The sequence below is a fragment of the Hylaeus anthracinus genome, unplaced genomic scaffold, assembly GCF_026225885.1.
Source record: "Hylaeus anthracinus isolate JK02 unplaced genomic scaffold, UHH_iyHylAnth1.0_haploid 12001, whole genome shotgun sequence".
Lineage (NCBI taxonomy): Eukaryota > Metazoa > Arthropoda > Insecta > Hymenoptera > Colletidae > Hylaeus > Hylaeus anthracinus.
Genome location: NW_026534348.1, coordinates 3,686,379 through 3,713,938, shown reverse-complemented (window position 1 = coordinate 3,713,938; position 27,560 = coordinate 3,686,379). Strand labels below are relative to the sequence as shown.

Sequence of the window (27,560 nt, the reverse complement as noted above, 5' to 3'; positions counted from 1 at the left end):
TACGATAAGAGGTACAGGATGTTTAAATTAAAATAATATAAACGTGGTGGTGTACAAGGCATCATAGATGTTTATTAGTTTTCTATTTGTAATTATCGATAGTTTTTATCGAAACAGAGGTACGATCAATTATAAAAGGATCAATCTGATAAGATTTTTACCCGTACTAATTGTTTTCCGTTTGTTTTAGATAATTATGTACACATAGTGGAAATGATTGGCGTTTACACTGTCATCCTCTTAGAAACGGAGGCACTAAATACAGGTATAATCAATTGCTGTTTCAATGAGTAAATTGAGAACAATGATTGGATGTAATTGTTGCGAACATTAATTCATTAGATGTATGTTACGCATTTCAGTGGATCGTATGACAACAAATGTTTTGCAATATTTAATTTTCTATGTATATGTACACATTTTCAATGATACCAGAAAAATTGGTATTTTTCGTAACTAACAGTTTACTGAAAATAGTATTTAACAGACCGCGATAATCTCAATGACAACTTCTAATCGCGTAATCTATGACATTAAAAAATGTTTTACGCGTACAGATCTTTACCACACACTTTCGTTTAAATTCTCGCTATGAAAATTGGCATTTGGCAAACTACAACTTCGACTTGGCTGATCAACTGCACATCTGACTTTATGCTTACATAGATAATAAATTAATCCTTTATATACGCGGGAAAATTAACTCAATATACATATATGTTCACTTATATAACTTCTAGTATTGATTATTGCAACCAGTGTTGAGGCGATATTTCTGGTGACACACGCGGAAAATACTCGTTTACGGCAATAAAACAGCTTAGTATCACGTTAAAGTTAACAGGAAATCTTATGAAAAATTTCTATTGATTCCGATAAACAAAATTAATAGAAGGAAATTTATTGAAACGTGGCAGCTTTCTTAATACTCGTAAACTTAAAGTTTCAAATATCGCATATACTGTGCTATGTCACTCGTCCATATTTTTAATAGCTGAAACAAATTCATAAAAATGATAAATAGTAATTTATATATATATATATATGGTTTAAAGTACGTTGTAGAACTATGTACGAACCGGTAATAGTTAGGCTTAAAAGGTCCAGCCTTATTAAGTCCCATGTATTTTGCTTGTTCGTCCGTTAACTCCGTCAAATGTGCATCAAACGTCGGTAAATGTAGTGACGCCACGTATTCATCTAGTGTCATTATTTTTTAAATTACTTTATATTAAATGATAACGGATAAATGCATAAAACATACAACAATACGTCGCTTACCCATTTTTTTTGGTAGTAGATAAACGTCGCTTTTATATCGTCCCGGAGGAGCGTTAAAAAGTTCAATGAGTGCTAACGCTTGAGTAGCAGCTGTAATTGATACAACAAATGAGGGAATACTGGAACAAGATAAGTTGACTAAACGGCCTTCTGCTAATAACACGATGCGCTTTCCATCTGGCCAGATAACATGATCCACTTGAGACCTTACTTTTTCCCAAGTTAAATCGGGCGTGCGTAAACTGTTCTGTTAAGCACATATTAAAGGAGTCTTAATGTCTTACCAATACATTTCTTTTTTTTTTTTTTGTTCTGAAATGTAAGAAACACGAGTTTTTTCTCCCTAAGAAATCTAATCGAAGGACTAATCGAATTTTAGAGAAACTACATTCTATCGTTAAAGCTTAAACGTACAATGTCTATTTCCGTATTGCTGTGTCCCATATTGCACACCACACATCCGTTCTTCATCTTGTCCATATGTTCACGTGTAACTACATTTTTATTGCCCGTTGCTGTAATAACAATGTCAACATTTCTGATAACTTCGTTTAGCTTCATTACTCTAAAGCCATCCATACTGTGAAAAGATATTCATGAATAATTAAAGTATTACGATATGTACTTTAAAAAAAAAAAAGTTATTCACCTAGCTTGTAAAGCACAAATTGGATCAATTTCAGTTATATAAACAATACATCCCAAGCCTTTAAGAGCTTGACAGCAGCCTTTACCAACTTCACCATAGCCACAAATTACAACTTGCTTTCCACCAAACATAATATCTGTGGATCTTTTCAAACTGCGAGAAGGTATAAAAATTATAGTTCCCAATATGTATCTTCGATATATTTGAATGATTTGTTTGAAATTAATTTACCTATCGATAATACTTTCACGGCAGCTGTAAAGATTGTCAAACTTCGTTTTTGTTACACTGTCGTTTACATTCATGGCAGGGACGGATAATTTGCCCGCTTTGGATAATTGGTATAACCTATGTACACCTGTTACGCTCTCTTCGACGATTCCTGAGTGTTAACAGTATTATTAATATTTTTGCCGTTGTTCTGATACAAAGTAAACGAACCTTGAATCATCTTAAACATGGCGTTATATTTTTTGAGCATTAAATGTGTTGCATCTCCACCATCATCCAATATCATATTAGGTTGCCAATTTTCAGCTGCTACGCATTTATCGATACACCACCAGAAATCTTCTTCCGTTTCACCGCGCCAAGCAAAAATTGGATAACCAGCGTGAGCGAGGGCAGCAGCCACCTCATTTTGTGTAGAATATATGTTACACGCTGCCCATCTGACTTGTGCTCCTAGATGTACTAATGTTTCAATGAGGACAGCAGTTTGAGCATTGATATGAGTGCACCCCACAATTTTAGCATTCTTCAATGGCTGGTTAAAATAATACTTGACGATGTACACATTAACATTGTATATTAACATTTATCTTTGTTTTCATAGTAGATAATATGTATACCTTATCGTCAGCTGCACGTTTACGGAGCGCCATAATTCCAGGCATTTCCTGTTCCGCTATTTCTATTTCTCTTCGACCAAACGCATGTTGGTTGATATTGCGTACGCAAAAATCGGTGAAACCCTTCTCCGTTTTTTGAATTTTTTCGCGTGGAGAAACATCGTCTTCGTCAGATGAGCTTCCTGTATAAGAAGCTAAAGTACAAAAGTGCCAGAAAACGAATAGGATTAGTACCACAACAATGTGCACGTGCAACAAGTTTATGAATATGTTTGGTAAAATAAATTGTGATTAACAAGTGCATGCTACAAAGTTAGTTACAACTAAAGCTATTAATAATATTAACATTTGTTAAGTACACATATACATAAAACAATAGAATGTACAATAATTAATTAGTAACAAGTAAAATAAATTAGTCTGTACCAGAGCTGTAACTATCTGTGCTGCTGGCTGATAAAGAGCGGCTACGATAGCGGCTGGACTTCTTCAAGGCTCCAGACTTGGAATCCTAAACATTAGAAAAGTTACATTAATCGAGAGAATATTTATATTTTTTGTTTTAAAAAGGGCTGCAATGAATTGAAATGGACTACAAACAGAAGAGTGCGAATGAAACTACTTTTTTTGACTGAATGGACACAGATTAATATAGACGATATACAATTAAATTTTTGCTCCATATCATAGACATAATATTATTTACATATGTAAATGCAAGTTACTTGGAATTTTAATTGTATTTGAAACAAAAAGATCGTCTCGCTATTATCCTGTGTTATTTGATAGGAAGACAAGAATGGTAAACTTATTGGCACATACCACATTTATGTAGTCATGGGAATTAAAGCAGCCCTGAGGATATTGCAAGGAATGCTCTATGGAAAGGAGTACAAATTTACTTTGTGTTTGTACACATATATTCTTACTTACTAATTTTGTTCTCGCGCCGTGAAAGGCATTATTTGATGCCTCTAGGCTCTGAAATCACAACAACCACCATTTCATGATTCAAATTGCATCAAGTTTCTATAGTACAGTCCGTAGTTTGGTACAAAGCTCCCAAAGATAGTACTCGTACGTAAAACTTCAAATACTCTCAATACAAGTTTTACTCATGTAAAAGTACTCCCCTTTTTTTTTTACTCCTCATTTACTTTTATGACGCTCAAAACATTGGTTCGGTAGTGCTAATCGTGACATGCCTATATAGTGTATTTAGGCTTGTAATGAGCGATGCATGAGTGATTGGTACCGAACCTACGGACTACTGTGAGAATAATGCTCTATATGTAAAATAATATAAGCGCCTTGACAGTGGGCAAAGTGTGTAATAGCATGCAGATCCCCTTTGAAATTTTGCATATAACATTTTATCATGATATAGTTGATGCCCTAGACAAATATATCATACAACAATTATTATGTGATTACATAAAGTCAATTAGACAGAAAACATAAATTGGTAATCAACTTAAATGTTATTTTGGTTTTTATTTGACTTAAGTGAAACAACAAAGGTTATCCTTGAATACATGGATTATATAAAACCTTCTAGGAAACATTTTTACACAAATAGCAATGGATATGACTGGATATATAGGTCAAAGTATGTAGAACACTTGTGGTTTTAAAAGACATGCTATCCTTGACACAAACGTGAATTGTCTTTCAATTTCATGTCAATTACCATAATATTACTTCCATATTACGTAACTCTGATGAATTGCTGACTACAATGGATTTTGCAGAAAAATGTGTACTCTCAACAGTTACTTGTATTGCTCATAAATTATTTTTTCATTTATACTGTTTAAAGTTTTACATTTACTTTTAGCTTTATACATTATTATGGAAATTGTCATATTTATTTTTAGATAAATGAATTTAATTCTTAAACACAATATATTTGTAAATTTTAGTAAATTATAGTGGTCTTTTATACTTCATAACGGCTGCAGGAACTTTCATGTTTGGCAATAAACAGAAGGTATACACAAGACTGTACATCAATTACTACCATGTGCAGTGTTATGTAACGGAAATATGCTGTCACAAGACCCAAAAGGGTTGGGCTGAAACGCAATAAAAAAAAGCTAAAACAAAGGTACAAAAAAGACAGGCAAAGGTAAATGAAAGATGGTGTATAAAGTGTTTTGAAACGAAAAATATAAGGAGAGTAACGAGGAAAACTCGTTTCCCCTGAGTCGTCGCTTTCCTTTAATAGTCAAAAGGTACGAATTCAAAAAGAACTCTATCGTATTTGGAAGAGACTTGATTAGCCAGAGAAATTGAAATGAACAAGGCTGTAAGATGTAAGTACGATACCCGTGCCACTAGACTGTCAAGTTCTTGGGCGCGGACAATCCAAGTTGACGAAAGATTTTTACTGCTCGAATATTGGATGACGGTGTTCTTCGGGTTACCTTATTATTTGAAGCTGGATCGGTGACAGGTCCATCGGTAACAGTATTTCTGGCCGCTTTTCCTGATGATGTACTGTTGACGGCATCCCCGCTGTCAGCCATTTTTGATTCCAAGTCAAGAATAGTTCGCTCGCTTTCGGACAGGTGGTGTTTTTATGCGACTACAGGACCGTAATCACGATGGGCATTTACAATCAGCCGCTTTTTCGTCGATACTGTTCATAAATAATTAATCAGCTTTAATAGCTAACCGTCATACCAATATATTATATTTATTATAATTAAAAAAGAAAAAATAGTTTCTCCTCGATTCCATTCACTTTCTGCAAAGCGCTTGTAAAATGACAATGTTTTACAACGTAATTTAATTCCAAACGATACAAGATATGTTTATTTTTATTACTCTTAACAAATCAATGTATTTACTAATTAAAAATGAAGAGATATGAGGGAAATCGATCATTTTATCACGGAAGAATGAGAATTTGTATCGAAGTACAGGTCGCTTCCTTTTTTAATTAGAAACCGTTTAGTGCGTTCCCTGAGCAAAAGAACATATTTCGTCTCATTATCGTTATCGAGTATTTAGCTATAGATAGTCGTTTATATGTATTGTGCTACATATCCGAGTAATGTTAAATAGCGTTGACTCAACTGACAGATCGATCGAATACCGGGAATCTTTCGATATCTACAGGATGTCCCAAAAATGTTGTAACACCTTGAAAGGGGTGGTTCGGGAGGTGATTTGAAACAACTTTTTCCTTAGCAAAAATGTTGTCCGAGGCTTCGTTGAGGAGATATTAACGGAAAACACTGACCAATCAGAGCGCGCAGATACCGTTGGAGCGGCCGCGGTAGCGAAGGCTATGTACTAAGCGGCCGCGGTTGTACGCGAACAAGCGACTCGACGTGCATCGAAGGACATTGGACGCGGCCGCTTAGCTCGTAGCCTTCGCTACCACGCCCGCTCCAACGGTATACGCGCGCTCTGATTGGTCGGGGTTTTCTGTTAATATCTCCTCAACGAAGCCTCGGACAACATTTTCGCTAAGGAAAAAGTTGTTTCAAATCACCTCCCAAACCACCCCTTTCAATGTGTTACAACATTTTTGGGACACCCTGTATAGTTGATCTATAAACTTCTTATATCTAGATATATAGCTTTTTGTACGTTTCCTTAGATTTATAATGATATATGCGATTGCGTGAGTACGCCGTTAGAATTTCGGGTAATATTTTCGAAGCACTCTGTATGAATGGATTTAGGAGCACGCTTGATACGGCCTTGTTCTTGTTCGACGCGTACTATCTACCCTGAAAACAGTAATCGCCTTGCCTTGTGCCCACCCACCAAGATGGCTCCTTTATGGGGCAATACTCGATGTTTGACGTGAAGTTATTTACACACACACCTGGAATTAAACGTTCGTCAGGTCGAATTCTGGATATTGTTTCGGTGGATCGCGTACGTGGAAAAAAATACGAGGAATAACGCGTGACTGTGTAGCAACGAAGGATCGATCGGGTTTCTAAAGGAGAAAAAAAATTTGTACGGGACGGCCGGTTGGTGTACTAGTTCGCTCGTTGAACAAAAATCTGTACAGGTAGTATAGCCTTTCGATGCTGTCGGCAGGACATTCTGTGATCGGTTTCGTGATTCTGCTCGATAGAATTGTACGTGTTCCCTACGTTTGTTTGTCCAGTCCGTGTGTCGCGTTGAAAATTCCTTTCAAGCCCCGGGACACTATCGTCGGTGTCAAAATTGACCGCGGTTCTGTGTACAATGCATATTGATCTACTCGTAGCTGTCATTTGTATATCGAATAATTTGTGTTTCTGCGGTATGAATTCGTGTCTCGTAAATTCCACGACAACTCCACCGATGACACTTAGCCAGTTATTTCGGTAACGAATAAAACCGTGACGATATTTAACATAACGATTTATCTGCGTCGCATTATTCTTTTTCATCTAGCAAAGAGGAATATCGTTGCAACGGTTTCCAAAGATATTTTTTACGTTGATCCTATGATTGTCGTAAAATAAATGGTACGCGTTACTTACGTGGAGGTTAACGCAAAAATATCCTTTGAATCATTTTTTTTTTTCTGCTTTACTATGTCGAGGCCATAACCTGTAAGACGTAGGAGACATTTACATGTTCGTAATAAATTTAGTTAACTTGGAAGCTATTTTTGTGTACAATATTATTTGTCTTAATGTTAAATGTATGACTGGTACAAGCTATATCCAATGAACACTGTAACCAAGGTTTAATAGAAATTTCAATTCAACTTTTCTACATATCGTTTCATTGTGTTCTTTACTCATTTATCAATGTTATCTTTCCAGATACGCAGTGCCATTCCAAAGATTCATTGCTCACAGCTGTGCTAAACTATACATGCTATGCTTAATAAAGAATACAAAGATTTGTCTTATTAACATTTATCGAATGCTAATTTGTCATTTGCAATGCCACAATAGTAATAGTAATCCTAGATTAATGAAGCTCAAATGAAATTTTGGCAAATGTTGTTTTTCTATACATACTTCTATGCAGATTTGTACACTGTATGTAATTTTGAAGTATGATATTGAAATGCTGTGAAGTAAAAGAAAAAATAAGATAAAAAAAAAAAGCTCGTATTAAAAATGTTACCAAAGAAAGATAATGTTGGTTTTCATACAAATTTGTAGATTCAACGCAATGACCAAAGGAACAAAGACAAATTTTTAATGATTTCAAAGACAAGGAACAAGAGAAACTATTAATAGCAGTACTTAAAAATGTCCTGAGTAAAATTTGGAAGTAAATAGATTTTTATTTTCACACTTATTAATCGTGTAAGTGATTTAATCGAGTTAAGCTTTAAAGATGGCAAGGAAAAATGATAATATGAAAGCTATTAATGTTGCTGTCGTTGGTCTTTCTGGCACTGAGAAAGACAAGGGACAAGTTGGTGTCGGAAAATCATGTTTATGTAATCGTTTCATGCGTTCTTTGAACGATGATTATAATGTGGACCATATATCGGTATTATCGCAGGTATGTACTAATAATATTGTTTAAATATGTAGTTAGTAGTACTTTCGATAATTACTATTAATAATCGTTATTATTTTTTTTGCAGTCGGATTTTAGTGGTCGAGTAGTAAATAATGATCATTTCCTGTATTGGGGTGAAGTTGCAAAAACGTCAGAAGATGGTACCGAATATCAATTTCAAGTGATAGAACATACTGAATTTATAGATGATGCATCTTTTCAGCCTTTTAAAGGTGGCAAAATGGAACCATATGCAAAAAGATGTGCAGCCACCAAAATTACCAGTGCAGAGAAGCTTATGTATATTTGCAAAAATCAATTAGGTATAGAGAAAGAATACGAACAGAAAGTTTTGCCGGATGGTAAATTAAATATCGATGGTTTTTTGTGTGTATTCGACGTAAGCGTTGTGCCGAATAGAGCTGTAGAGAAGCAGGTTGAAATAGTAGCAAACATATTGAACAACTTAATGAAAACTAAAAAACCTATAGTTCTAGTAACAACAAAGAACGATGATGCAAATGAACAATACGTAAAGGAAGCAGAAAAATTGGTAATACGTAAAGAATACAAAAGTTCCATTCTAATAGTTGAAACTTCTGCACATGAAAATATTAATATCGATTTGGCGTTTATAATTGTGGCTCAATTAATTGATAAAACTAAAACGCGTAGTAAAGTAACACCTTTTGCCGAAGCAGCAAGAGCCAGAAAAGAACTTCTTGATGCATCAACAGAATCTTTGCAGAGATTAATTCGAATACATGTAACTGATTATCGCGCATTATGGTCTCAATCGTCTAAAAAACTGGCACAGCACAAAGAATTTACAACGTTCGTGGAATTATTTGGTATAGACGTCGCTCAAAGATTGTTCAGGAGACACACTAAAAAATTGAAAGACGAGCAAGTGGCAAAAAAAATACAGGGATACTTGGATATGTTGCCTGATATTCTTCATGAGATATGCCCTGATGTAACAAATTTAATTAATGAGTACGTATTCGGAATATATATGTAATATAAATTAATAGATATAATTTAAACGAATATATTTGTTTAATTTTTATAGAGAATGGTCTGCGGTACAACAATATATAAAAGAACATCCTGATTTTCATCAATATTTCTATGAATGCCCTGAAGACATTCCATGGATCGATTGTGATTTTGGTGAAAACAATGAAACAAAGATTCCTTATGATGTATTAGAAACACCAGAGGCTGAGACTGTCTTTAAAAATCATATAAATGTGCTGCAACAAGAACAACGACGATTAGAGTAAGTATCGCAAAAGTTGATTACTAAGTATACAAGTTACTATAATTACGATGTGTTGAATTTTTGCTATTTATGAATAGCAAACAAATTATTGGTGCTACGCATCAATGTAATCATTCGGTCACGTATTCATCAGCATTCTAAAAAGTAATACTTATGTGCAATACACTAATGCTTTGCTTTATTCTGGGTGGCGTTTTTTTGTGCAGACTTCCCAAAAGGTAAATTATGCCCTTTACTGCTTCATAATTTACTTTGGAAAATATTTTCTTTTTAATTAGAATAATACATTAATAGCTTTACTAACATATTTGCAGTATTCTGTATTCTTACCATACTCATTTATTTATATTTCTCCTCTATCTTTGAAACATAAAAGTCTACATTAAGTTAAATGTATTCAATGATAAATATTTGTACATAATTCGCATCATTATTTGCTAGATGGAAGAAGCAATTTAAGCAACTGTTAGAGGAAACCGGATATGTTACCCCAGGGAAGCACTTGTCCGAGGTTAGAGTACTTTTTATGGGTAGAGAATGCTTTGAAGCTCTTTCTCACATTGATTGTCAAGAAATATATGATCAACATCAAAAAGAAATTATTGAGAAAGCAAAACACAATTTTCAAGTAAGAAAATGCGCCTTTACAATTGTAACAATAGAGGTATTTAATATTTTTAGTTCTATTATTACTAATATTGTCTTGTATTACAGGAACTATTACTAGAACATGCTGATTTATTTTATCATTTCAAGAGTATAGCACCATCTGGAACTATAACACAAGATGACATTAAAGAAATAACGGATGCGTTAGTGGACGATTTTAGGTACGTGATTATATATGATTTGTTTTTGTTTAAAAAGATATCTAACCATTGGTTATGATGTACAGGTATAAAGCTTTAGATAGGTTGGATCAAGATAGAAAATTAATGCTTTTTCAACATTTGGGTTTTGTACATTGTCCTATAAGGGAGCACTGTCCAGCTTATCCAAATTGTATGGATGCTCTTATAGAACGTATACTTGGAACGAAAGCTCACAGGTTAGTTCACCAAGCGAAAAAAGAACAATTTTTATTTATTCATATTAACAATATTAAATATGTTATCTCCTAGGCCATCCTCTTGGAATCACAGCAGTCAGTGGCAGTTGACGTCCGATAACAATCAACTAAACTTAGTTATACTTGGAAGTAACGGGCTTGGAGAGGAATTCGCTCGCGAAATAAGAGCTCAGACAGAGGATGATGAAGTGGAAATTGATTGTCAGTTGTATACACTTGGATATCGAATTATCGATGGAGATGTTGGTTTACCGCACAATTCATTCACTACTTCAGACTTTATGCCCCATGGTATGTAATAATATGCTTCCTACAGAGCTAATTTTACAAACAAAAGATTATTTGAATTTACAGGATCATTTTGCATTTATTCAAACGAGGAGTCGTTCGAGTACATCCGTTCCTCTTTGGAGAAAACGTTACTATCTAATCTGGAGCAAGAGGATAGGTTACCATTTCAAGGATTACCTATTGTTATTATGTTTGTGCCAGAATCCACCATAGACGAAATGGAAGCAATAAGACTTAGGGAAGAGGGCCAGAATCTCGCGGACAGGTACTATTTATAGATTTAAAATGGTATTATATATTCAAGGAAATATATCAATTAATAATTAATTTTGTTTACAACAGCTTGCAATGCCCATTTATCGATGTTTGCATAGAAGATTTGGAGCAAGACAAAAGGTTTCCTACTCCACTCGTGAAAGATGCATTGCAACAACTTATACAATCTATAAATCACAGAGCTGGTTTTCTGAATATTTACCAAAGTGTCATTAAATGTTTAGAGCCTGATATTAGGTAAAATAGCTTTTACGTATTATGTATTACATGAGAAAAGAGATGCATCAACAGCATCCGTTTTATTTTTCAGAATAATAATGTGTATGTTTTGCGGAGACCCTTATTCCGTGGAAAACGTACTTGGCCCCTTACTCAATCATCAGTGTTGTTTTCTTAGCGGTGACCGATCGATTGTTTTAGAAACATTTTTAGGAGAATCGAAACGAAGAGTCGAAGTTATAATTTCAAGTTTCCACGGTGCAAATGCGTTTAGGGACGAATTGGTGCATGGTTTTATATTAGTCTACTCGACCAAGAGGAAAGCATCACTCGCGACTCTTAAGTATGTATAATACAGATTTTAGTTACATATTTTGAGAAAGTACTCTTGTTTACAAAAAAGAAAAAAAATACTTTTTCCTAGTGCATTCTCCATGAATATACCAAATCTACCAATACAAATAATGGCTGTGACTGATACTGGAGGCGCTAACGCTTTCTTCAGCAACGATTTGAGTCATTTACTTATTACGGAAGGAAATGCAACTGCGGATAGATTACAAGCACATTTTATGACGTCAGCATCAAGCTGCCAGCAAAAAAGTACGGCATAATTTTGAAGGACCTCATTTAAATACTAGTTTTTGTTTAGGTTAAACCCAATGTTTTCACATTTTGTATTGTTACAGCGGCATTTTATACACCGTTCTTCAAGGAAGTTTGGGAGAAAAAGCCTGAAATTGAACAAGCGTTTAATATGGAAGAACCGGGTAACTTGAACGATAGCGGTGAAGGAACTTTGGAATATTCTGCGTTGCATCCTATGCCACCACCACGACACGAAAGTTACCATCTTCAAACGCCGGATGATGGGTAAGCAATCTGTAAACAATCTTTGAAATAGTATGCGATTTTTGTTAAACAACTATAAAATTTCTTTGTAATTCAAAAGTCTAATGTGAAGCAGTATGTCTGTAACTTTTAGAAGCGGCTCCGAATCTTACGAGCAGTTAACTCCTGATGGCGATCTTGGAGATACAGGTTTGAACGAACAGTTCGTGGACAATAGAGCCACACCTAGCGACGATAGTGATATTTATAGTCAAGTAGATTATTACAGAGAAGAACGGGAAAGAGTTTTATTAAAATCGGGGGATATCACGAATAAACTATCCGGTTAGTTTCGTGTTCAAGAAATTCTAATAGATTGAAACTCTATATACTTGTTATGATTTGGTTTTTATTATGTTATTTCGTTGTGATAGGTTGGGTGAAAGATAATTTCATGCATCACGATCCAGTAACTAATAGTTACTCGCACAGAGCATTCACGACGGGTAGACGGCATATTTCTCAAACGAAACCGCGACCAAAAGGAAATAGTCAAACTTTGAAACAACCTGGAAAAATCAACTTGAAAGATTTCTCAAATGTAACAGATGCCATAGCTAGAATGACAATAGGTGAAAAGGATGAACATGGCCCTAAAATGACAATGGGTCACGCTCCTCTAGCTACGCCTGAATTAGTAGACCTAGGCTCCGAATACGCCCAAGTTAAGGATGTTGTGCAAAGCCTATATCCTCCTTATGATGATGATTACATGTATGCTTTAGTGCAAGATCCTATTGGAAATAATAAGCCTAAGCTGCGTCATAGACGCGAAAAGGGACAACCTTGTAAGGATTTAATTAAAAATAAAAACTAAAATTGTCGAACAATGTTTTCGCAGATATACTAATTATATATTACATATTTGGTTCTATAGCATATAGCGATTCTGATTCAGAGTGGAGTTCTTTGGAGAGACAGAGGGTAGCCGATGTTCTAGGTAAAGGAAATAAGAAACCAGCAACACATAAAAGAATACGTAAAAAGCGTACTGCTATACCTGTTGCTGCACCCAAAGTTCCATCTTTGGCAAGCATGGCAAGTGGAGATGGTATTGTTGGCCTAAATTACAATGTCAAGGAAGATAAAAATTGGCGAGTAGATTCCGCAGAAAGAGGTACATGTTTGCATTCATATTTTCGATATATTTTACTATAATAGGAGTGTACAGTAATGTTATATGTTCTTCCTTTATTTAGTTTCTAGTGAAACACCAGGGAGTTCGGAGTCCTCTGATCCAGAACAAACTTCGAGATCGAGGTCGAAACAATATAAACATGAGCCTGCTAGTTCACGAAAAAGATTTGGGAATTCTTTACCGCAGAAACACCTGCCAGCGTGTATAAAACACATGCCCCAAGACATGTTCAGCGCTTCCTGTAAGTGAAATTGTTAACTCAAAACAAAATTGAATATCATTGCCCTGAATAGAGTTAATGCTTTCTGAAATCTTTGAAGTGACTTTTTACGGATTCTGCATGTCAGTAAAATAGAAAAAAAAAAGATATATTTTATATACTCGAGATGCACGTTTTACCTTTTTTCCCCGATTGCTTTTAAAAAAGAAAAAAGCTTTGCCTTTTATCTATGACAGCTGTATAATTATATGTATTCATAGTTTAATAGTTGTATAAAAACTGTTTAAATAGTAAGTATTAAATACGCAAGCCTGTACAGATAGGAATACGAGAGAAGCTTTGCATACAATTACTTCGTATCTTGCATTTGTTATTGCATGAAATCATTGTTATTCTAGCGAAGCACAGGAGTGACAATACCTTTGGAAACATTCCAGATGATGAATCCAGCTTAGACGTATCATCACCACGAGAAATTAATTCTCCGAGTGTAAGTAAAACGGATATGTAAAAAAAAATGAAAATCAATCTTGGTAAATATGATTTTATCAACATTCTTTTTTTTAGTTTGGTATCTTGAACAAGGTTAAAGATGGTGATAAATTAAATAGAAAGAAGGACAAACAAAAGGCAAAAGAAGACGAAAAGTTGGAGAAACGCAGACAGAAAGAAGAAAAGCTCAAGAAACATGCAGAGAAGGAAAAGGAGCGCGAGAAGAAGAAACAGGAAAAAATAAAGCAGACTAAAGGAGCGGGAACATTAAATCAAGGCCAACAACAACCGCTAATCGAAGACTTTGCCCAGAGCGAAACAAATCGTATACCTTTGTTTCTCGAAAAATGTGTGCAGTTTATCGAGGATGAAGGACTGGATTCTGAAGGGATATACAGGGTTCCTGGAAATAGGGCCCATGTTGAACTCCTATTTCAAAAGTTTGAAGAAGGCAAGTTCATTCGCAATATCACGTTTACATAATAATTCATACATGTAATTGATTCATCATTTCCTTATATTTCACTATTATAGACGGAAACGTGGATATACACTCGTTGGACATACCTGTGAACGCGGTTGCAACAGCTTTAAAAGATTTCTTTTCAAAGAGGCTGCCACCGTTAATCGACAAAGAACGTATGAGCGAACTCGAGGACATATCGGGTAAGGTGTAAAATTTGTAAGTCGCGTCTCCGTTGAATGTATGTATAGTTTATTAATCGTATGATTGTGGTTAGGTGCACGTGGTATTAGCAAACCAATGTCCGCTACGTGTATGAATATGGAAGGTAAAAATATTACTTTTTGAATCTAATAGAAAGAATCATCGGGTGAAGCTTAAGACAAATTTTTGTGGACTTATTGCAGACCGAAGCTGCAGGTTATTGGCTCTACGTTTGATGCTTAACAAGCTGAATCCGGTAAACTTTGATGTACTCAAATTCGTCTTTCACCATTTTGTAAAGTAAGTTATTCTCTTTTGAATTAATTAATTATTGGTATCTCGAAATGTAATACGTATTACAACTGGTACAATGGAGTTATCGTGTTCTTCCAGAGTGGCTGAAAACTGCAAATTAAACAGTATGGACAGTAAAAATTTGGCAATTTGTTGGTGGCCTACATTATTACCAATAGAATTTAACGATCTCGGCAGATTCGAAGCAATGAGGCCGTACTTGGAAGACGTCGTCCAAACGATGATCGATCAATATCCTTTCCTGTTTTGTGGCGAAGAAGCTATCGTAATGGTGTAGTGAAAGACTACATAACCTTTAAATCATACAGTTTGTACTTCGTACGAGGAACGAGAAGCAATTACGAAATAACGATTGGTTTTGTCATTGTTTATACTATCATTTTATCATAACACATTTTAAATTACGACTAGTATAATTCTTTCGTGACGTAGAAAAAATCGAACAAATCAATTTAAATCGAGGTACTCGTTCCATCGCGAAGTGTGACTGGTGGAGTGATAGATCGATGGTCCTAATCTTGGCTGTTTACAGCCCCGATAATAACGCGAGTAATAAGAAGTCAATCCATGTGTCATAACAGTATGCATGTATCATGTTGGATGTATTCGGAGCGATGTATTTATTAACATGTATTTAGACGTAAGACTCAGTATTTGATAATAGCGAATAATCCGTAGTGAGCTCGATGTTGCTTTTTTCTGATTTTCTGTTCTTACGTTTTCCATAGGTAAGAAACTGTTTGCTGTGTGCGATGTGCGTGTGCGTGTATATGTCCGAGAGAGGAAAGGGGAGTGAAAGAGGAATGGCACAATTTCATAAAAGAATATTCGTATTCTAAACCGTTAAAGGTACTATCACGAAAAGGTATGAAATGTTACATATGAAATTTCTCCGATTCATGCGCACTTTATATGGCAACAATATCAAAAAAAAAAAGTTCTTGAAGTGTTTCTACGAGTAACTAGACTTTGTCAAGTTAACCGATTATTGTTTCTTAATTTTTGAAGTAATTAGTTGATTTCAATTGATTGTTTATCTTTGTTTCGAATTAGTATTCGAAAAATACTTGGTTTGACTTAATAGGGCTGTTTATTTTAGGGGTTATTTAAGCTCATCGGTGATAAACAATCCATAATATATCCATTCCGTCTGAATGAAAAAACAAAAACAAAAAAAAAATAAGAAGCAAACGAAAAGTCACATGTAATCGCGAATTTTTTTAAAAGACACGCAGTGGTGGAGTTAGGGTGTTTATCCTCAGAGGGATTGTAAGGATATCGATATGGTTCTAATTCGTAAGATAAACCACCAAGATTTCCAGTTTTATGAATTTACGGGAATCGCTAAACGCTAAGAACAATACTTAGACACTTTTTCAGATTTCGTAAAGCGAACGTGTACATAAGATTATAAGATTGTAAGGTACGAAAAGTTTATGACAAGGATCGACTATCGATACTTTCAAGATTATTCAATAGTCGTTGTGATGTTTCAAGAAATCGCTTCTTTTCTATTCCGTTTCATATGGATACATGTAATTTTAAGAGAAAAACGACTAATAAGCGAAAATTTATGTTTCTAATTGCGAGTCGTATTTTCTGTATTGTATTTCGTCTATATGTATACGAAAAAGGTACTTTGAACGTTTCATGTTATTTATCGATCGAACGCTACGGTTGCAAAACATTTAGCCGATCGTCGAATATTTACAATATTTTTTTCTCGTACCTGCTGCGTTATTCTTAATTTTAATGTGTCTGATATGAGCTGTAATTTAAAATTGTAAATTTTAATGTAATTTTTATACGTTCCCAGGATGATAGTTCTGACGGTCGTCGTTAGTTTCCTAGAGTTAAATTGGATAATGCGACGCACAGCCGAGTAAATTTATTTTAAACCGAAATAAGAAATTGAAAACAGTATTACTGTGTTATCGACATATTTGCAGGGAGTTATTGATCGTTTATCGCATTATCTCAGATACATATATTGTTTCCGAAATTATTTTTATAATAGAATGATAATTCTATTTCACGAAGGTTATAATATTTCAAATAACAATTTCGTAAGCGCCCAAGTCTGATACGACGCATCGATAGATCGAACGACTGAACCATCAGAACTGTGATGTAGTTACTTGTTTTTAATAAGTATGTAAAATAGTAATACTCGAAAACAACAAGAGATTTTGTCCGTAATGCTTAACGCGACAGAAGCGAAAGAGGCCATTGTTTCTCAATCATAGCATACCGTTAGAGCGATTAACGATCAATGTGTAAGATCTCTTCGTCTATTAATGCGAAATGTAGTTCAATTCTAATGTGGCCAGATATACCAAACTGCACAAAATGAAATGTATCGATCTCCTCTCTTAAAACTGTATTACTTACGAGAACAGTTATTAATATTTCGTAAAAGTTCTTTGTTCGCGATTCGAAAAAGTTTGAGTAACTTGCTCAACATTTTTTCGTCCAACTTGAACTGCTATTCGAATGTTTCGAGTATTACAACGGTTGTAATTATCGGTACGAGAATGGGTACATCGAATCCTAGAGAGGTCTGGTCACATGATCCAATTTGAAATCCGTTTAACGGCGACAATCGCGTCGGTGTGCCATAATGTATGAAGATATGTCAAATGTCACGATCGCAACGTAACCGGTTAAAAGCAAAAGAGGATGGTCAGGAAAACAAAACTAGAACGACGAAGTTTTCTAACATTCGATGAACGATAAAGCCACTGTGAGCGAGTCTGTTCGTTTTTCTGTTCGTTAATCCGAAATTTAACGAGAAACATTCCCGCGAGCGACGTCGATGTTGCTCTAGGTTTTTCGAAGACGAATTCGACGAGGTTGACCACCAACTTTGGTGTCGAGAATAAAACGAAAGAGAAGACTGTTCGTTTCTGTTCGTGTATTCACCCGATGTCGATGAATTCGTTCTCGACAAATTTTGCACTGTCGTATTTATATAAGAAGATCGTTGTAAGGATATTTCGATGATCTAAAGAGAAGAAAAAAAAAACACGAAAAAAGTGTCGCGAGGACACTTGCAGCGAGGAACGGATCGTACATTCCCATATTAGTCGTAAAGAAAAGAACGAAAAAACAAAAACAGAATTTTATACATTCGTACGTACATAATTGTATAATGTTATTAAATAGGAACACAGAGACGTCGATGTTACGTGTGAGATCTGGGATACGGATCGAAAATGCTGTCTGAATAATAATAATGACATGATTTCTGTCATTGTCGCTGAATTGAAGTTGCAGTTTTCTCAGAACATGCCTACTTTCCTCTCTCATTTCCTTTCCCTTCTTTTCATTTTTACGTGCGAATGCTACTGCCATGCGTATCATGGACCAGCAAATGGTATCGCTATTTCGAAGGGATCAACTAATTTTGGAACCTTCAGCCAAAATACCATCGGTGAGAAAACGCCCAAGTTTGTATATAGAGAAAGGCTGCTTTATTCTGGATTAATTACAATGATTTTAACTAGACCAGTTTGTTAACTTATATTCAAGCCTTCCTCCAAAATTTCTGTAATTGGCTTCTCGTGATTCGCTTCTGGGATATACTAGAAAGGCATACATATTTCATAAATGAGAATTTTCGAATACATGAGTTGAAGATTATCGGTAGAATAAACAATAAAGCACTTACTTCATCTTCTATATTATTCAATTTATTGAGTGATTCTCTATACCGTTTGAGAATTCGATCAGGTGGCGACGTTCTAGGCAGTTTTTTAGAGTACTGAAAGGTTTTCCTCGATGGTGTTGAACCTATTTAATTTTAATCAAATGAGGAAATTTTATTCTCTTCAGGCGTAACAATGAAAAATGTAAACGTACCCGTCGGAACATCTCGATATAAATCGTCCGTAAAGAATTTGTCAACTCGATCACGTATTACTTGCATTTCTGAAATAATTCTGCTATTCGTGTATGCGGCATTCGTATTTTCATTATCAAGTTTTTCCATAATTTCGGTAGAAGCATTGATGAACGCTGATTTCCAAGTGCTTAAGGATCTTGTACGTTCGTTGCCTGCTTCGTATACTGTCGTGTATATATCCTGCAAATAATACAAATATATAAAAACCAATGAGAAACAATAAGAGTAATCACAATGAATTCATATAAAAACTGTCTACTTACGTTAATTGATGATAAAATGTGGGTTTCATCTGTTTTCATTTTTTCCTGTATTTTTCTCATATTACATTCTATATAACTTTTGTAATTTATTAGTGTGTCGCAAGCATTATATAAATTCGTTTGGAATTCATTGACTAACCGTTTACTTTGTGCAATAGCATTTTCTGACAGTGTCCTCAACTAAAAGAAGTAGGCATCAAATTATACAACCGAACAGTGGAAAATCTATTTTTCTTGAATCGAATTGCTACGCTTTTACCTTTTCTGTTTCTTCTTTGACCATTTGTTTTATTTCTTGTGAGTCATCCTGAAGTTTCTCTTGTATGCTGTTTTCTTTTTCTCTCTGTATTCTATCAATATCGGAAACTTCGTTACTTAAAAGATTAGACACTTCATCGATATTCTGCAATGTTACGTGTATCGAAGAATGCTTTTCTTTGTCTTCCTCTCGCGATTTATTAAAACAGTGTTGTAAGTCATTCATCATCTGCAAATATTAGACATTAAATATGCAGTAATTGTCATACTTGAAAATGTATCTACCTTCGCAAAATTGTTTTCTTTTTCCATAATGCTCTTCAAATTTTGTCGAATGTTGTCAACAGTTCTCCTAATATCCGTAAGATTATTATTTATACGATCGTACTCCATGGTCGAATGTTTCGATATTGACGTTATAGCGTCGTTTGTAAATACGACTAAACTGTCCATTTTTTGAGAGACATCGTTACTTATATCTCGCAAATTTTCTGGTAATTTATTGTCCATTAATTGTTGAATTTTCTGTGCAGTATTACAACTATTACGTAATACGTTACATTCTTGTTCGGTCGTGGCTGTAATACTCTCGATTTCTTTTTTACACCATTCTTGATACCTTAAATGCTGAAAAGATCTCTTATGATACTAGATCTATATTAAATAATATTAGCTTCATTTGATCACTTACAGAATTGATTGTGTGACTTGTCAATTTATCAGTTACATCTTTTGTAGGATTAAGAAGATCATTAGAAATATGTTGATCCGATTTGTGAACACGGTCAATGAGAGACTGAGTTTGTGCATCTAAAAAGATAAAATATTAAGTAGTTAATTCCAAAATTATACTGTATTCATTAAATGTGTTCCTTACTAATGAGCTCTTTCAGAGACATGTAAAATTGTATCATGTTTGCAGACTTTGTCCCTATGTCAGCTTCAATTTTTCTGCATCGTTCTTTAACATTGTTATTAGTTTGTTGTCCATACGAACTGTTTCGTTGTGCTATTTCCCTGTGAATACATGGTATTATTAGATTATCAATTCTTACAATAAGAATTCATATTCAGTTATACAAGACAATTTACATTTTGCGATAAACTTTGTCGTGAAGTTTCTGTACATCGGCAGTGGCTGTATCGACAACATTTAAAACTGTTTCCACTTGCGACAAAAGAACACTTTCAGTCGACGCATGTTTTTCAACAAGGTGCTTTATTTCTGTTTTTTCTTGTTCTGATTCTGTTAAATGCGACGTGGCCGTGATCAAAGCATACTTTGTAGTTTCCAATTGATTTTTCATACTTGATAGTTGATTTGCTTGTTCAGAATTTTTTAATTGTAGATCATCAAATAATTTCTAGAACAACAATTGAAAATCTTACATTGCAGGAAACTATAAATATAATTACTATGATTTATAGACTTCGATATTAACATGTACCTGTTTATAGTTTAAAGTATCTTGAACCGCTTTAATGTGATGTAACTTGTGCTCTATTTCTTTATCTTGAAAGTTTTTTAACAACTGCATTTGATTATAATTGTCTGGGGCTAAATAAACACCATTTCGTTCGCGACAGTCCGATAAATCTTTCTTCAATTTTTCGATTTCTTCTGTATATTCCTGAAGCAATGCTTTTTTAGAAAATTTCTGGTTAACTTCCGGCCGATTCATAACATTTTTTGCGCGATGAGCATAATCCAAAGTTGACAATGTTTCTTCGAGATTAATGCTAGCAGGAGACACTGTGGCAATTATTGAAGTTCTTGTACGTCCGCCCAATGATTCTTGCAGTAATCGTGTTAATTTTGATTCTCTGCACATACAAAAAAATAGGATACGTTGAAATCTAATTGTATCTTACAGCTCTAATTTTTAAACTTTCGATACTTTACCGATAGGGTACATGCGGAGTCTTTTCTACAAGCGCCGTTATTACTCGTCCTAGAGTTAATAGAGATTGATTAATACTGCCTGCTTCCCTAGCTCTTCGATCGATAGCTCCGGATCTTCCAACATTTTCGCTACCGGCTAAATCAACGAGATTTAATTTCCCTGTCTTTAAGAGTTCATCACCGTCGATAGTGTTCTCCTTTATGTGAATAGTAATTGAAAATATTGTATGAGATCGACTAAAACAAAGAATACAAACATTAGAATTCATGAAATAGAAATGATTGATAATAAACTGTGATAAAAACCTGGAGTTAGCATTTAATAATGTGGCTGCTGTCTGACGTTTTTCAGATCCCTTCTGAAGGATTTGAAATACATCAAGTTTATTATGAATAGCCACTTCCTGTAAGCCGTGTACTATTACTGCTCCCTTTTTAGTAGAATCCTCGTATATCCTTTTAAAGTATCACATAGTTCTTCAGTAGATTAAATGAGCATTATATTAAGAAAATGTATATAGTATAAATACCTTATCTTTGCAGCATCTGTGTTAGAAGATAATAAATCATATACTTCTTCATTGTATAATTCCAAAAAAGTAACCCTTACTGAATATTCTTGATCACCTAGTAATCGTAGCTGGTCGAACAAGTGGCTCAAAGCACGAGGTATAATTCCAGCTCTGGTATCCTACGTGTTTAATATACAAAATTTAACTTTTAATTTTAAATGTGTTTATGTCTAGCACTTGCTAAACACTAAACTTGGATAGTTGAATCTTATGCATAATATAAAACAAGAGTAAACTCACTGTTTGCCAGTGAAACGATGGTTCGATATCAACACCTTCCATTGTAAATGTTTTTCCAGTACCAGTTTGACCATAAGCAAATACTGTACAGTTATATCCAGCCAAAACTTCTTCCACCAACGGATGAACAACTGCATTGTATACATCTATCTAGATGTTTATAGTGCATAAGTAAGGTGTCGTGTTACAAGTTTAATTTTATTAAAGTACATACCTGTCTCGAAGAAGGTCCAAATACTCTGTCAAAGACGAATTTTTTCGTAAACTTATCGTGTGATCTTTCACGAATAATTACTTCTCTGTTACATGGTGTATCCACAACTGTCATTGCCTTCCCACCTTTTTCAGCATTATTTATTGGTCTAATATAAAACAAAGGAACATTGGTAAGTTTGATATTAATATCTCGCGAACATCCAGCAGTTTGCTGTCAAATTACCTGACACGAACGAAAACTTGTATATGCTGCTTTTTATCTTTTTTACTTTCGTTACGCGTTTCGTTCATTTTTCACAAATAAATATACTTTACGGTTCGATCACTTTTAATTCCTTGCACACCAGCGTTTGTTTCCTTTCTCATAAAATAATTGGCATACTCTCATATTGTATACGAACGTGCTTCGCGGTGCTAACCGTTGAAACATTTAAATTCGACGTTTCACGTAAATCCCGTCAGAGGTCTTTCGCGTCATATCAACGAACACATAAATAATTGTGCATACATTACAATTAATGAACACTACACAACATTAAAATAACTAAAGACAAATTTATAGAAAATTGTTAATAAATGTAAATATGCGAGAATATAAGTGGTGCAAGCATAACGTATAAAGAGGCACCCGTAACAAGACAAAAAATCATAAATTTTTAAACATTTATTGAATTTAAATACAAACTAATACAAATTATCGTTAAGGGACTCCAGATAAAAATATATTCTCCTTGTAATATTTTAGTTCCTGTATACTTTCTTTTATATCCGGCAAGGCTCTGTGTACGCATTCTTTCTTAGGTGTGCTGTTATAAATCACTGGATTCCATCTCCTAAAATAAATTTTTTATATACTATCTCGAGAGACATTGAAATTAAATAGGTAATATAAATGTAAATATAATAACCTGACGAGTTCTTTCAGTGAACTGACATCAATAATTCTATAATGTAAATAATCATTTACTGATGGCATGTGTTTCATCAAGAATATACGATCCATATAAATTGTGTTACCAGCCAATGGACAAGTTCCTTTTGAAATGTACTTCTTTAAGAAATCAAGCAACATTTGCTCTGCTTCTTTTAGAGTCAGTTTACTAGATTGACAGTCACTTATTAACCCTGTCTAAAAGTACATATAATTACTGGTGTAAAACCAATGGAACCAACAGTTATTTAAACAAAATAATCTGACCATATTATGATGATGTGTACACCATTCATTCATACTTGTCAATATTGCATCACTCTGATTAATTGCAACATTAAATTCTTCGCTTATTACTTTCAACTCTTCATCAGTTATTATACAAGCAACTTCTAAAATTGTATCTCTTTCTATATCTATTCCTGTTAGCTGGGAGAAAGAACAGAGTACAGTATTTTTTATATAACTACAAAAATTGAAAAAATATATTGGCAAGCGAATACCTCTGTGTCTATCCAAGCAATGCACTTATCTTTGTTATAAGCCATTTGTAACTTAATGAAAGTTGAAAGCTTAAATTAAATTCAAACGATTGAAGAAAAAAATTCTTTGTGACAGCACTGTTACCAAAACATGAGATTTCAATATTAAAAATGTAGAGAAAATAATTGTTGGTGCTCCAAAGTAAAGTTCAGCCCTATTATTTAATATCACATTTAAGTCACGCTATAGTTTTGTTAAATATTTGTACAATTACAGAAAGTTTTAGAATAAACAGGACATAACCTTAAATTTTAGTACGTTCTAGGTTCTAGTCACTCCTATTACTCCAAATGCTAAAATGTTCCTATTTTTCCAGCTATGGAGAATCTCAAACATGAAGATAATTCAGAATTGGTAATAAAATTTATCATTTATCATTTTTCGTTGCTTACATCACGATTTGTAACCGACTTCGAACAGGAGGAGGTTACTAGTTTCGACATGTATATTTTTTAATATATAAAATGACAAAACAATCGAATTTCTAGCAATTTGTACAGATTAATATTAAATACTTCTAAACATTATTACTTTTAAAAAGTCTGTATCGGTTTAGGGAATCGCTTAATTTTTCTTAATAAAAGCGACTCAATGCAATGTGTTTACATTATCTACGAACTTGATAAAGGATCAATATCATACATTAATTAATCTATAGATACTTGAGAACTATAAGGTATAATTGTTTATAAGCATTAACGTACATAGTTACGAGTATAATTGAGAGAAATATTTTTCTCGACTACGAAACTTGTAAGTTCAATCTAAACATAAATTTACATGCAAAATGAAATATCACCGGTAAGAAAAGGGTAAGGTTTAATTGAGAAATTTTGAATCTATCTTCGATATTAAATACAGGTAATAACAAGTGTGTTTGAAGAAAATTCAAGTGACCAGAAAATCGTTTCTTCGACAATGAAAATATTGTTGGCCCTGAAAAGGGCCGTTTGTTTGAATTGTATGAAGGGAACTTAGGCTCTTTCTCCACGAATTCTGCGTGCCAATTGAATATCTTTCGGCATAATGGTTACTCTCTTTGCGTGGATAGCGCAAAGGTTCGTATCCTCGAAGAGACCGACGAGGTAAGCCTCGCTAGCTTCTTGAAGGGCCATTACTGCTGAACTTTGGAAACGGAGGTCGGTCTTGAAATCTTGAGCAATCTCACGAACGAGTCGTTGGAATGGTAATTTTCGGATGAGAAGTTCGGTGCTCTTCTGGTATCTACGGATTTCACGAAGAGCAACGGTTCCGGGACGGTAACGATGCGGCTTCTTCACTCCTCCGGTCGCAGGTGCACTTTTACGTGCAGCCTTTGTCGCCAACTGTTTTCGTGGTGCTTTACCACCGGTAGACTTCCTTGCGGTTTGCTTGGTACGAGCCATCTTTCTTCAAGAACGGTACGGACAGCAGTATTCTCAGCGAAACTCAACTGAAAATGTAAGTTACGCTGGATAACCGCCGCTTATATGCCCTGCGACGCGCCAGCTGCGAGTATCTGATTGGCTCGTTGCGAGTGGTGGGGAATCACTCGCTTCCAGGCCGTTCGAGTGGCGCCAGAGAGGGGATGACCCTTCCAGCGAAGAAAAAAGGGTCTGAACAATTTTTAAACAGCCAACGCATAACCTCGGAAGTCTCCCTCATTTTATACCATGCTCGAAATGTTGCCCTTCGCACCATGAGGGTTGCCCCCCTATCGAGGAATTACTAACAGCTGGGCCCAACGGAAATCTAACTGTACGCAAAAAGTTTGGTTAAATTTTCGTACATTTACTACCGACTATTACTAAAATCATAAAATATACCTCTTAAAATACGTATACGTATAACGTATAACGTATTATGCCTACAAAATCGAACCTAATTGGAATTTATTTTATTCTGCAAATATTATAACATGAACTTTACTTTCAATCTTTTATATGTTCTTGCATATTGTTTGCGTTTTGTAGTTTCTTGCGCATTCAAATTTTCTATAAATGCATAAAGATCGGCAGTCTAGTAATTATTAATGAGAATGACGGAACGTAAAATGTTTCTTGAAAAGTGGGAAAACAGATTTAAGAAGGGAAAAGAGAAATCGGTTTCTGCGTGTGAAAAGAAGGACACTGGAAATACCCAAAAGGACAACCCCCCGCTGTCGTTGGTGCTACGGAGAACCGGCAAGCGCAGCGCATTTTTCGGTTTTCTCAATTCCGTTTCGAAATTCAACGCGTGGTCTAACGTTGACCTTGCAGATTTAAGGAATTTCCCGTGTTACCCGTCGCATTCGAAATTTTCCAAAGAAAGCGTCGTTACTCGCCTACAGAATAGACCAGAATAGGTGTGCGCGTATATATAGGAAACCGGAATGGACCGATCTTGCACAGTTTACCATGATTTCGGCAAGCATCCGTTCGTTTTTCTTCGTCGTCGTTGTTGTTCTAACGTTTTGCAGCAATGTTCACTGCAATCCGTTTAAAATCGGTAGATCGGGTTCGTACGAGAAAGGCATTGGCGCGAATCGTTATAACATTACCAGGATGGGCCATTTTCCTGTAACGGAAGGTATGGTATGTTTTCTTTTAACGTAAACAAAATACCATGTACAGTGGCTGTAGAAAGTATTCGTACACCGATCAATTTCCAAAGCAATTTACGCAATTCGACACATATATTTTATTTTTTTTTTTTTTTTTTTTTTTTAAGTACTTTATTGGAAATTTGATGTTTTCTAAGTCGTACGAAACAATAAACTAATGTGTTTACGTTATAAACTCTACTGTAAATGGTTCGCCATAAGTAGACTGCGGATCTTTGTGCATTTATAGGAAATTCGAATGTGCAAGAACCTACAAAATGCACACTATATGCAAGAACATAAAAAATTCGTGTTATAATATTTGCAGAATAACATATATTCTTATTTAGGTTCAATTTTAGTAGTCACGTTCGCGAATTCTTTTTGTTAATTTCACAAATTATATTAACTAGTAAATGTTGTTCGGACTATATCTATCTTAGAGACCTTCGAGAATATGTGAAATATCATTGATTGTAAAAACAGAAGTTAAGAAAAAACAATTACGAATACATTCTACACACACTGTAAGTATTTCTACAGCTTCATGAATCGTATCGTTAATGAAAACAGATGAGTTGAACACGCAAAGGATAGCCGGTGGAAGGTACGCGAGAAAAAATCAATTTCCTTTTATGGCTGTGGTGCAGCGACTGATGGGTGGAGGAATGATTGCACAGTGCGGTGGTACTATTATTTCTCATAGATGGGTACTGACCGCTGGCCATTGTGTAGCAAACGAGCCGCGACAATTCTTCGTAGTATTCGGGGATATCGATAAATCGCGCGTCGGATACAATTTCTATCAAGGACCTGGAATTTCGATGATGACGAACGTAGGAGCCCTTCACCCTGATTATTCACCGACCATAAACGATGTTGGCCTGTTATACATGCCGCAGGATATTCCGTTCGGTGGTAAGTAAATCGTGTACAGGGTGTCCCAAAAATGTTGTAACACCTTGAAAGAGGTGGTTCGGGAGGTGATTTGAAGCAACTTTTTCCTTAGCGAAAATGTTGTCCGAGGCTTCGTTGAGGAGATATTAAC

The 27,560-nt window shown here is 34.8% G+C and overlaps 6 protein-coding genes across 17 annotated transcripts; 2 read left to right on the top strand and 4 right to left on the bottom strand.

Moving 5' to 3' along the window:
* Positions 1–47: 47 nt before the first annotated feature.
* Positions 48–5,401, bottom strand: LOC128890697 (adenosylhomocysteinase-like 1). 5 transcript variants are annotated; one of them, XM_054149420.1, is made up of 11 exons: positions 5,208–5,351; positions 3,715–3,762; positions 3,208–3,292; positions 2,782–2,975; positions 2,372–2,696; positions 2,162–2,312; positions 1,931–2,083; positions 1,696–1,861; positions 1,282–1,528; positions 1,080–1,200; positions 48–994 (listed from the first exon to the last, which is right to left on the bottom strand). In XM_054149420.1, the coding sequence occupies exons 1-11, from the start codon at positions 5,307–5,309 to the stop codon at positions 988–990; spliced, it is 1,599 nt and encodes a 532-aa protein (XP_054005395.1). In that variant the 5' UTR covers positions 5,310–5,351; the 3' UTR covers positions 48–987. The 5 variants fall into 5 exon arrangements, with proteins under 5 accessions (XP_054005395.1, XP_054005396.1, XP_054005397.1 ...); XM_054149421.1 differs by having other exon boundaries at positions 2,782–2,963; XM_054149422.1 differs by lacking the exon at positions 3,715–3,762 and having other exon boundaries at positions 5,208–5,366.
* Positions 5,402–6,520: 1,119 nt separating this feature from the next.
* LOC128890690 (rho GTPase-activating protein 190) lies at positions 6,521–18,386 on the top strand. Of its 7 annotated transcripts, XM_054149396.1 has the most exons (24): positions 6,521–6,814; positions 7,563–7,784; positions 7,911–8,259; positions 8,345–9,255; positions 9,332–9,541; positions 9,986–10,172; positions 10,259–10,374; positions 10,440–10,592; positions 10,666–10,904; positions 10,968–11,169; positions 11,247–11,417; positions 11,491–11,742; positions 11,824–12,002; positions 12,089–12,272; positions 12,367–12,575; positions 12,665–13,078; positions 13,168–13,407; positions 13,490–13,669; positions 14,047–14,138; positions 14,216–14,591; positions 14,675–14,806; positions 14,881–14,931; positions 15,011–15,107; positions 15,201–18,386. In XM_054149396.1, the coding sequence occupies exons 3-24, from the start codon at positions 8,089–8,091 to the stop codon at positions 15,397–15,399; spliced, it is 4,965 nt and encodes a 1,654-aa protein (XP_054005371.1). In that variant the 5' UTR covers positions 6,521–6,814; positions 7,563–7,784; positions 7,911–8,088; the 3' UTR covers positions 15,400–18,386. The 7 variants fall into 7 exon arrangements, with proteins under 7 accessions (XP_054005371.1, XP_054005375.1, XP_054005376.1 ...); XM_054149400.1 differs by having other exon boundaries at positions 7,563–8,259; positions 12,385–12,575; XM_054149401.1 differs by having other exon boundaries at positions 7,563–8,259; positions 14,086–14,138.
* A 186-nt stretch (positions 18,387–18,572) lies between these two features.
* Positions 18,573–22,988, bottom strand: LOC128890696 (kinesin-like protein Klp61F). Its single transcript, XM_054149419.1, has 16 exons — positions 22,702–22,988; positions 22,477–22,624; positions 22,263–22,412; positions 21,981–22,141; positions 21,757–21,906; positions 21,451–21,687; positions 20,996–21,371; positions 20,640–20,911; positions 20,425–20,564; positions 20,239–20,357; positions 19,833–20,174; positions 19,549–19,776; positions 19,290–19,469; positions 18,984–19,206; positions 18,793–18,914; positions 18,573–18,706 (listed from the first exon to the last, which is right to left on the bottom strand). The coding sequence occupies exons 1-16, from the start codon at positions 22,767–22,769 to the stop codon at positions 18,638–18,640; spliced, it is 2,985 nt and encodes a 994-aa protein (XP_054005394.1). The 5' UTR covers positions 22,770–22,988; the 3' UTR covers positions 18,573–18,637.
* Positions 22,989–23,127: 139 nt separating this feature from the next.
* LOC128890705 (probable oligoribonuclease) lies at positions 23,128–24,736 on the bottom strand. Of its 2 annotated transcripts, XM_054149446.1 has the most exons (5): positions 24,196–24,736; positions 23,913–24,106; positions 23,677–23,838; positions 23,387–23,607; positions 23,128–23,311 (listed from the first exon to the last, which is right to left on the bottom strand). In XM_054149446.1, exons 2-5 carry the CDS (start codon positions 23,955–23,957, stop codon positions 23,179–23,181), a joined length of 561 nt encoding a protein of 186 aa, XP_054005421.1. In that variant the 5' UTR covers positions 23,958–24,106; positions 24,196–24,736; the 3' UTR covers positions 23,128–23,178. The 2 variants fall into 2 exon arrangements, with proteins under 2 accessions (XP_054005421.1, XP_054005420.1); XM_054149445.1 differs by having other exon boundaries at positions 23,913–24,736.
* Positions 24,737–24,887: 151 nt separating this feature from the next.
* Positions 24,888–25,782, bottom strand: LOC128890706 (histone H3). The gene has a single exon (XM_054149447.1). The coding sequence runs from the start codon at positions 25,335–25,337 to the stop codon at positions 24,927–24,929; it is 411 nt and encodes a 136-aa protein (XP_054005422.1). The 5' UTR covers positions 25,338–25,782; the 3' UTR covers positions 24,888–24,926.
* A 16-nt stretch (positions 25,783–25,798) lies between these two features.
* Positions 25,799–27,522, top strand: LOC128890689 (venom serine protease 34-like). The gene is made up of 2 exons (XM_054149395.1): positions 25,799–26,499; positions 27,086–27,522. Exons 1-2 carry the CDS (start codon positions 26,328–26,330, stop codon positions 27,436–27,438), a joined length of 525 nt encoding a protein of 174 aa, XP_054005370.1. The 5' UTR covers positions 25,799–26,327; the 3' UTR covers positions 27,439–27,522.
* The last annotated feature ends 38 nt before the right edge of the window (positions 27,523–27,560 follow it).

Coding starts and splice junctions, on each gene's coding strand:
- LOC128890705 (XM_054149445.1), bottom strand. CDS start 23,957: ATGGCTTATAACAAAGATAAGTGCATTGCTTGGATAGACACAGAG. Junction 23,839..23,912: donor TTGCTTGGATAGACACAGAG/GTATTCGCTTGC, acceptor TCTTTCTCCCAG/CTAACAGGAATAGATATAGA. Junction 23,312..23,386: donor TCACTGAAAGAACTCGTCAG/GTTATTATATTT, acceptor AATTTATTTTAG/GAGATGGAATCCAGTGATTT.
- LOC128890690 (XM_054149396.1), top strand. CDS start 8,089: ATGGCAAGGAAAAATGATAATATGAAAGCTATTAATGTTGCTGTCGTT. Junction 10,905..10,967: donor TTCAGACTTTATGCCCCATG/GTATGTAATAAT, acceptor TTGAATTTACAG/GATCATTTTGCATTTATTCA. Junction 14,139..14,215: donor GAGAAATTAATTCTCCGAGT/GTAAGTAAAACG, acceptor TCTTTTTTTTAG/TTTGGTATCTTGAACAAGGT.
- LOC128890706 (XM_054149447.1), bottom strand. CDS start 25,337: ATGGCTCGTACCAAGCAAACCGCAAGGAAGTCTACCGGTGGTAAAGCA.
- LOC128890689 (XM_054149395.1), top strand. CDS start 26,328: ATGATTTCGGCAAGCATCCGTTCGTTTTTCTTCGTCGTCGTTGTTGTT. Junction 26,500..27,085: donor CCATTTTCCTGTAACGGAAG/GTATGGTATGTT, acceptor TAATGAAAACAG/ATGAGTTGAACACGCAAAGG.
- LOC128890696 (XM_054149419.1), bottom strand. CDS start 22,769: ATGAACGAAACGCGTAACGAAAGTAAAAAAGATAAAAAGCAGCATATA. Junction 19,470..19,548: donor TCAAAGAAGAAACAGAAAAG/GTAAAAGCGTAG, acceptor TACTTCTTTTAG/TTGAGGACACTGTCAGAAAA. Junction 19,207..19,289: donor ACATTTTATCATCAATTAAC/GTAAGTAGACAG, acceptor TATTATTTGCAG/GATATATACACGACAGTATA.
- LOC128890697 (XM_054149420.1), bottom strand. CDS start 5,309: ATGGCTGACAGCGGGGATGCCGTCAACAGTACATCATCAGGAAAAGCG. Junction 3,763..5,207: donor ATCCAGCTTCAAATAATAAG/GTAACCCGAAGA, acceptor TTGTGATTTCAG/AGCCTAGAGGCATCAAATAA. Junction 2,313..2,371: donor CATGTTTAAGATGATTCAAG/GTTCGTTTACTT, acceptor GTTAACACTCAG/GAATCGTCGAAGAGAGCGTA.